Source organism: Gorilla gorilla, chromosome 14 (genome assembly GCF_029281585.2).
Source record: "Gorilla gorilla gorilla isolate KB3781 chromosome 14, NHGRI_mGorGor1-v2.1_pri, whole genome shotgun sequence".
Lineage (NCBI taxonomy): Eukaryota > Metazoa > Chordata > Mammalia > Primates > Hominidae > Gorilla > Gorilla gorilla.
Genome location: NC_073238.2, coordinates 38,614,703 through 38,623,382, shown reverse-complemented (window position 1 = coordinate 38,623,382; position 8,680 = coordinate 38,614,703). Strand labels below are relative to the sequence as shown.

The window sequence follows — 8,680 nt, the reverse complement described above, 5'->3', positions numbered from 1 at the left end:
TTGTTCAATGCCAGTAATCATGGACTCACTTTCCTTGTGTCTAGTAGTAACATTTATCTAAAACTTACAGTAGCTTCCAGAGGACAGAGGAGCCCAGCCCGGTTTCCCGAGATGCCGCAGTGCACAGAGCAAGAGCAGAGGCCACGCACAGAGCAGGAGGCCACGCACAGAGCAGGAGCAGAGGCCGGGTGTACGGGTGGGTGCGGGGCTCGCCCCAGCTCGGCGGCGCCGACTCCCTCTCCCGCCTTACTCGCCCCCGTGCCTCAATTTCCCCGTCAGTGCAGCGGACATGACAATGCCGTGGTCCCAGGTGGGCGGCGGGATCTAATTAGTCGGTGTAAAATCAGTGAGATCTGGCTTCTCCCCGGCACCCCGCAGCCTGCCCCCACTCTTGGTGGCTAAACGCAAGGAGCCCCTGAGTCCCAGCTCTGCTGGGGGCTCTCAGCAGTTCTGGCCGGGCACCCTCTTGCTCGCGTGGCTGGTCTCTGACCCCTGCACCGCAAGCGGCCCCGACGGAACGCGCGACGGGTCCCCGACCTCCTGCTGGGGACACCCGTCTCGCTGCCCGGCCCTTCCCCGCCTCCCGCGCCTCTGCCCCCCGGAGAGCTCTGAGACAAGACCACCTGGGCAGCCTGCCGGCCTGGACCTCTCCCTCAGAGCCAACGACGGAAGCACAGCCTCGGGCCTCCACCGGCCACGCGCTCCCCATTCCGGGCTCTCCCACGTCCGCACACTCCAGCCCAGCCACGCGGAGAGGCTTCCAGAACCTGCCCTGCGGCCCCGCTTTGCTGACACCCCACTCACTCCGTGGGTTCTTCCTCCCGCCAGGACCCTGCCGGGGCCTGGGGTCCGTGGGAAGCCGGCTCAGGAATCGGGATCCTGGCCTCCTGCTTACAGGGAAAAGGGCTCCATCCTCCTGGTGTTTCCCGACTGCAGCGCCTCCAGCCTCCGGGGCTGCTGCGGCCCAGGTTCAGCTGGGTTCACTCCAGCTTTGCTGGTCTCGCCAGTGCAGAGTAGGGGCGCGCTTATGACCTAACGGTCATCTCCCCACAACTCTCCTGGAAGAAAATGCCACCCCCATCTCTTTCACTCTCTCCTATACATGGAGCCACTATGCTCCGCCCTGTGGGTTCTGGGGCTCGCCCCCTTCCCACCCTAGCGACCACCCCTCCCCAGTGCAGCCCAAGGTTGGGGGGAGCAGATCACTTTGGGAAGCAGGTGGATATTAAGAGTAAACAAAAAGTGGGCAGTAGCCACTTGGCAGCCTTCATAGGAATCCTTTTCTGATTACAGCCACAGCAAACAATGGGCTGTTGACTTAGCTCTTCTGAGCTGTTGGAGAAGGAAATTCTAATCTACCCACCCGCAAAGGGCGAGTGAGCAGGGCCACTAGCACAGCTCCTGTGGCAGGGCCTAGCCTTCAGGGGCAGTCAGAGGGCACAGTCTGTTGTTCTGTCTCCTCTCCATGATCCCTAGCAAAAGCGGCCCCGCCCCACTGCTCCCTTCCGCATCCCTCTTACTCCAACCACTGACGTTTCTCAAGCCAGGGTGCCCTCCGAGGTTGCCCTCGGAGCCCCCCTTCTCCCACGCCTACCCAGTGGTTACATGGAGCTCCTGAATGGATGAGTTGTTGCCACTGAGAAGTCAAGGGACATCAGGGCAGCAGAGGAGCTACAAATCCCAGAAGCCCCCGCACCCAGCTCTCCACTTCTTCCTTTTAAAGGCTGCTACTCAAATGCATCATCAGAACGAGTTTGGCAAATGAATTTTAATATACAAAACAACAAATATAGATTCACAGCATTTAAAAAATCATTCAAATAACATTGTAAATAATTTTTTTTTACAAAAAACTTCAACAAAAATACATATCAAGTTACATCAATCTTGTACACTATACTTTGGCTGTCAACAGCAAATTCCTCAGTTCAGAAGTCCCATTCTTTGACCTATACAGATGACACATCATCTTGAAGTTAATGAGCTAAAATGTTGCCCAAAGCCTTGCAAAGTAGGTTAGCAAGTCATACAGAATGGACACTAATATTTACAAAAAAAGATTAGAAAGATTAAAAGTATTTTCTAAATATAAAATGTCAGTGCCTGTGAGATAACTAAAGGCAACAATGTAAAGTATGTTGTAGCTAAGTAAACTTGTATCAAATATTTAAGCTTTTGCTTTTTTTTTTTTCAAGATCAGTCATGTTCCACTTATTTTTCCAAAGCCTTTTGAAATCCACTTTCATTGCATCCTGAAAACAATGAGACTTTAATAGAACAATTTGCAGATTAGGTTATTATGGGAAAGCTGGGTCTGCTAGTAGTTTCACCTAGTTGACTTGGGTCCTCCATTTCTGGCCTGTGAGCTGGTGAAAGGACATTTATTCATACTTCTTGACACTCCTTTGAGGGACAATTCTAAGTTTCTTCTCTCCCTGACAAGTAATAGTGCAGAAATACTCCCCCTAACTCCAGGTAATTATGCTGTTCTATTCTGACTGGGACACCAAGTTGATCTGCATGAAGGAGTATCAGCAATTTGGCTTGCAGAGATTTCCACCTGATAAAATACTGGTTCAGCTGGCTTTTACAAAATACTTATATTGTGAACCAAATTTTGAATTAAATGCACTTTGCTTTATGTCTAGATAACAGTCATGTAGGATGCGGGGATTTTCTGAATAAGAATGGCATCGGTTTTCATCTAGGCTAGGTATAAAAAGGCACAATATTCAGAAATAGTGTTTGATGGTGGTGAAATGTTTTCAACTACAAAATCAGATCTATAGTGGGAAACAAAAATCAGATCTAATGAAAAGAAACCATGTGGCTGGTATCCCAGGGAAGCTCCAGCATACTACTGCTGCCCTCTTTCTAGTCCGCAGGCCAAAGACAAAGAAATCTACTGCTCCAGGATTCTGCAAACATTCAATTTTATGATTTTATAATTGCTTTTAATCTACAGCAGGGTTTTTATATGTTTTAGGTATGATCACAATTGAAAAGGCTGCTTTTGACCCAAGGCTACTTCAACTATCTTCTAACAAAGTCGACCAATTCTGAAACGTGAAGAATGGAATAAGTGAAATTCATCAAAATGTTATGTCATCTTTTCTTTTCTTGGCCCATCTATAATATTATGTAATGTAAGGTTAAAAAGAGAGAAAGGCATAGAGGTGGGAGAGAGCAAGATTCCCAATGAAATTCATACACTGTCCATGGAGGAGGCTCTCTGTTCCCTTTCTTTCCAAGTGGAACATGTGACTCAAATCAGGAAGTAAGTTTGGCAAATGGAAAATGAGAATACTTGAGCCTTCCATTCTTGAAGAACTCAGGCATGTGGTAATAAAACCCAAGCCAGACATGCAGATTTTCAAGAAGTCAAAGGATGTTCTAGCCTTTTAAAAATGTTAGCAGTTTTCAAAATCACCTGAACATCCAAGTAGGATTCACCCAGGAGAGATCTTTAATCGAGTGACCCTCACACTGTATAAAACTGACAGGGGCAATGAATTGAACCTGACTTAACAAAAACACGTCCTGGTATTCATAAGTCTCTGTTAGGAAGTCCGTGGAGGTAGGTGGGAGCCGGAAGTTAGGGCTCAGCTGGAAAATAAATTAGGACTGGCCACAAAATGCAAACCATTTCTTCATTACCCATGAATAAATATTAGGAAATGGAAGTCCTAAGAATGACTCTTAAACTGAATCCTCACTGAAAATGTAACACAAGCAAATGATTCTCTTTACTTCCTTAAACTAATTCTCTTATATTACATTTAAAACAATTTGTTCAAAATTGCTGTACATACAAACAACTCTAGCAGAGACCCCTACAGTTATTGCTAAGGTGTGCAGGAAAAGCATATTAAGTAGTTTCCAAAATATATCATTGTATTTTGTTAGTAAAAAGGTCAGTTCTATAAACACATCTAAAGTTGGAATGTCTGTTCAAGAAGGAAACATACACACACACACCCCCACACGCCACAGGACCTCTCCAGAAGCTCCTTCCTGCAGCAACTTCCGTCTCAGGACGTGCCGAGCGGCATGATGGTCCACAGAAGCAACTCAGGGGCTGTCAGCCATGGGGCACCTGAACCCTTAGCAATGCTGCCTGTAAGCACGCGTGCCAAGGTGGCTCAGAATGGACATCAGGCGTCACAGAATGTTCCAAGGGTCCACCTGAGGACCAAGGTTATGTTTTCTTGATGCATGCTGTCACCCTCAGGAACGGCTCTGGATGTGGGGGGCTGCAGGGGAGAAGGGAGGTGCCACACACCTGCAGACTGAAGAATACACCTTTGTCTCTGACATCACAGACTTGTTTATTCTCAAACATGGGCCTGTTAGAAAAAAAAAACTGCAGGGATCGCATACAAAAATGAGCTTCTCATATAGATATCCATTAACAGTTTAACACAGTATCTCCTGTCCAGGGCACTGAGCGGGTTAAAAGGGCATCTCTCTTGCAGAGCCTGCCTTCTCTAGACATAGTTAAAAGTTATATCATGAAAATGTACAACATAGACAAAGAAAAGGAGATGATTATCTGCAGGTGTCAGCCTATGTGGCCTTTGTTAATAAAGACTGCTATCTCTAAGCCAAGATATTTTGTGAAGGTCTTTTTTATAAAGAACAAGTCCTCAGAAGCCTGATGACATGCTCACGTGACATGGTTATGCCCTGTTTGGCTTTATATGTGATAAACGCAGCTTCTGATTTCCAAGAAGCAGGACTGCTTTGCCTGTCTGTGTGATTTCATTGCTAAGGACGATGTCAGGAGCAGTGCGGCTCTTTGAGAGTGCCTTCTGACCAGTGCATTTTCATATTCACTGTATCATAAATATTAGAGTAAATGAGCTTTTTATATTGCAAACAGTTGTTTGAATGTTTTTTGTTTTTGTTTTTGGAGACAGTCTCGCTGTATCTCCCAGGCTGGAGTGCAGTGGTGCGATCTCAGCTCACTGCAACCTCCGCTTCCCAGGTTCAAAAGATTCTCCTACCTCAGCCTTCCCAGTAGCTGGGATTACAGGCATGCGCCACCATGCCCAGCTAATTTTTGTATTATTAGCAGAGACTGGGCTTTGCCATGTTGGCCAGGCTTGTCTCGAACTCCTGACCTCAGGTGATCCACCTGCCTTGGCCTCCCAAAGTGCTGGGATTACAGGCATGAGCCACAGCACCCAGCCTTGCATAGCAGTTTCTTAGGTTACAGCATGTGGGCAAGATGTGATTTCTGCTCGGAGTTACTCAAGGCGTGCAGGCAGGAGGGAATCCGACTCCGGGACAAAGCCAGTGTGCAGCAGGATTTCTCCCTCCTTGCCTGAAAAGCAGTGGATTCTTGAGGATGCATAAGTTGCTCTGCACTGAGGACCCTGATGAAGGTGACAGATGCATCTTGTTTCTCTCCACTTTGCTTGCAGGAAGCGGCACCTTGCAGGATGACGTTTGCACTACCAGTTAGCATCTGTGTGGACACAGACGATGCCAGGGAACACCGTGGTCAGCTCCATGGCAGCTGTAGGTCCCCCAGTATTACAGAAGAGAGTAAGAGCTCAATTTCTAAGTGTGACCAGACACGTGCGGCATTGTGTCAACCCTGTCTTGACGGCATCCTTGAAAATCAAATGCAGAAGTGATCCCCTAACCTCATCACTCCTTAGGAACTGCAAAGCCCTGGATGCTGTGTTTGGACCTGCAGCAGGCACTTGCTCATCATCAGCAGGGGTGGCTTCAGCTGCTGCCTAATCACTCGCTTTAGAGCATGGTACTGGGTCCCACATCTGGGCCATCTCATAGCGGGTCACGGGTGTTTCTGTGTGGGATAAAGCTTTGTGTCATGACCGTCTCCTCCCTTCCACAAAGGCAGCTGGGTCTCCAAAGACTGAAGGTGATTCCAAGACCTTCTTTCCTTCATTGATCCCTAAAAGGAAGTTTTTATCACTGGGTCCAAGAAACTTTCCCTGGATTGAAGCACACAAGAAACAAAGACAGTTCTTCTCTTGACACCCAGCTCCATGGATGCACAGCCTCCTGTTTTCATTTCCGGAAGGGGGTGAGCCTGTTGAAGGTGTGCCAGAAGAGCGAGGACTTCCTCTTGGGTTCCGCCAGGCCAAAGACCTGCTGCTGGGGGACGCTTGTGGGCATAGTGATGTGGCGCTGGTGGATGGGGTGCAGGCCCTGGTGCAGTGGGGCCACGGGGCACCTGTTGTAGCCTGACTCAGGAGGGGAGAGAGATGGAACAGGGACTGAGGGTCACTTGTTAACCAGAAAGGAAAAAAATAAAAATGCTGAGACTCCAAGTTCTCAGCTAATTCTTTTTTTTTTTTTTTTTTTTTGAGACAGGGTCTTACTGTCACCCAGGCTGGAGTGCAGTGGTGTGATCTTGGATCACTGCAATCTCGACCTCCCAGGCTCAAGCGATCCTCCCACCTCAGCCTCCTAAGTAGCTGGACCTACAGGTGTGTGCCACCACGCCCAGCTAATTTTTGTATTTTTTTGTAGAGAGCTAATTCTTAATTCACATTAACCAAAAAGAAGCTCCAGTAGCTACACTTGTTATGTTCAGGTATTCTGTGTGGAGCGTGACACAGTCTCTCTCACTGAACTCTCCCAAAAAGCCTCCAAGGAGGGTATTATGACAACAACTTGACAGGGAAAGAAACTGAATGCCAGGACATGCGGCGGGAAGTGGCAGAATCTGAGCCAGACTGACAGTCAAGGTGAGTAGCAATAAAATGCTCTAAATGGAAGTCTAGAGCTCATGCTGCCTTGGCCCAAATTCTTCTGTGCCATTTATCAGCTGGGATTACTGGGGAAATTATATGATTTCTCTACGCCTTGGTTCCCCAATCCCTAAAACGGGGATTACAGTACCTATGGGGTTGCTATGAGAATTAAATGAATTAATAGAAGTAAAGTGCTTAGAACTGTGCCCTCAATATCTAATCACTCTAATCAAAACTTCACCTGCATAGGTATTTTTAATCTGTGCAGAGGTAATCTAGAAGGTTTATTAAAATTAGCGATTAGATCAAAACGTAACTGTGTAAGTCAGCATGCCACGAAGAGGGTGGGCCCTGAAAGCAGGAAGGCCTTGGTTCAGAACCCGTCCCTGCCCCTGGCCTGCCAGAAGGCTCTCCCTATCTCCCGAGGTGGCAGGAAGGAAGAAATCAGATAACCCAGGCACAGCGTCCCACCCGGTGGCCACCTGTGAACGTCAGCAGTCCTTCTGTTCTTGAGAAGCCTGGCTGCTGGGCGAGTGACTCGCAGAAGATATGGACAGAAAACAATGTATTCTAACAAATTGATTTACTAGTCATCTGACATTAGAAGTGGAGATTTAAAAAAAATTAATAACATGGGTTTTTCTGCCTTAAAGATATTTGTAACTTAGTGGGGAAAAGCAATTCTGCATTTGCATGGAGAAAGCAGGGGAGTGTTAAGTGTGGTTTGGGGAATCAGTTCTTCACTGACTAAAGGTCAGCGGTCTATTGCAGTCCTGGGATTCGTTGGTCCTTGTTTTTGCATTTGCAGTCAGGAAAATACCAAAAGAGATACATTTCATGGGGTAAATGCCTTTTAAAGTAGAAAGATGACTGGAATAAAGTTTCTAAGAATACAGTGCATATTTTTTGGGGAAAAATCCTTATTACTGAATTCCTGTTGGGCCAGAATATCCGCATCCTGTTGGGCCAGATTTGTGTGGACAAATCTTAGTGCATCAGAGCCCCTGGGTATGCGGCCTGGGCATCAGCATTTTTGAACAGCTTCCCCGGGGAATTCTAATGTGCATGGAGATTAGGGAATCACCGCCCTAAATCAGCTCATGTGTCTTTTTTTGTCTAACTCCTTGCCTGATGTACCGAACCTTTACATCTTTTTCTTACTTAAACTAGACTATATCCAGCCTACAGCTGACAAGCAGTTTGGGGTTTGAGATTTTGTCCTCTCATGCCCAAAAGATGCAAGAGTCCTTGGTTTGCCTCAGACTGGGGATGTGCGTGACCTGGTGGCTAACACCATCAGCACTTGGGGGAGGGGAGCAGAGGGGCCCCAGGCAGGCAAGGAGGTCCACCACCCTCCAGCAGCCCCTCTGAAGGTTTCCTACGCCCACATTCCAATGGAAGCAAACACTGACGCACATTCAAAACCAAACACAGGCCACCTTCACCTGGCCCCTGTTCTGGACCTGCCCTTGAGTTCTAACTTCTACTGTTCTCCTTGCTCCAAGCTGGTCACAGGCTGACAACTTGAGGTATGCTCCCATTTTCAGGAGAATACTGATAAGCATTAAGGGGACAAAGCCTTCTCCATAACTTACCTTTTGACTTTCCATGTCCTGCCTTTTGAGCATTTAACATGGCAAGTTTCTTCTGGTTTTCTGAAATTTCCATTCCTGCATTTAGAAATAAATGTGATATATATTCAGAACACGTGGACATGTTTCAGAACAAAACTTGTATCACAGCCCATATCAGCATTGAGGTTATCACCACAACCTGAGACAGAGAACCTTAATCCTCAAAGAACCCGGACAGGGTGAAGATCAGAAAAGGGGAAGTCACAAGGATTATCGCCAAGGTGGCCATGTGATTGTCCTGCAAACCCGGACAGTTTGGAGAGTGAAATGGGGTGGTGCTCATGAGAATGCAGAATGTCTGTGTGAAGCTCGACG

At 47.3% G+C, this 8,680-nt stretch overlaps 1 protein-coding gene across 5 annotated transcripts in view; it reads right to left on the bottom strand.

Moving 5' to 3' along the window:
• Window positions 1–1,753: 1,753 nt before the first annotated feature.
• SPATA13 (spermatogenesis associated 13) overlaps window positions 1,754–8,680 on the bottom strand; it is a 328,681-nt gene continuing 321,754 nt past the window's right edge. For all 5 annotated transcript variants that reach the window (XM_055359682.2, XM_063697196.1, XM_055359683.2 and 2 more), the window contains 2 exons: window positions 8,327–8,401; window positions 1,754–6,218 (listed from right to left, as the gene is read on the bottom strand). In XM_055359682.2, the coding sequence (XP_055215657.2) occupies window positions 6,043–6,218; window positions 8,327–8,401 (251 nt within the window). In that variant the 3' untranslated portion in view covers window positions 1,754–6,042. The remainder of the gene's footprint in view (window positions 6,219–8,326; window positions 8,402–8,680) is intronic.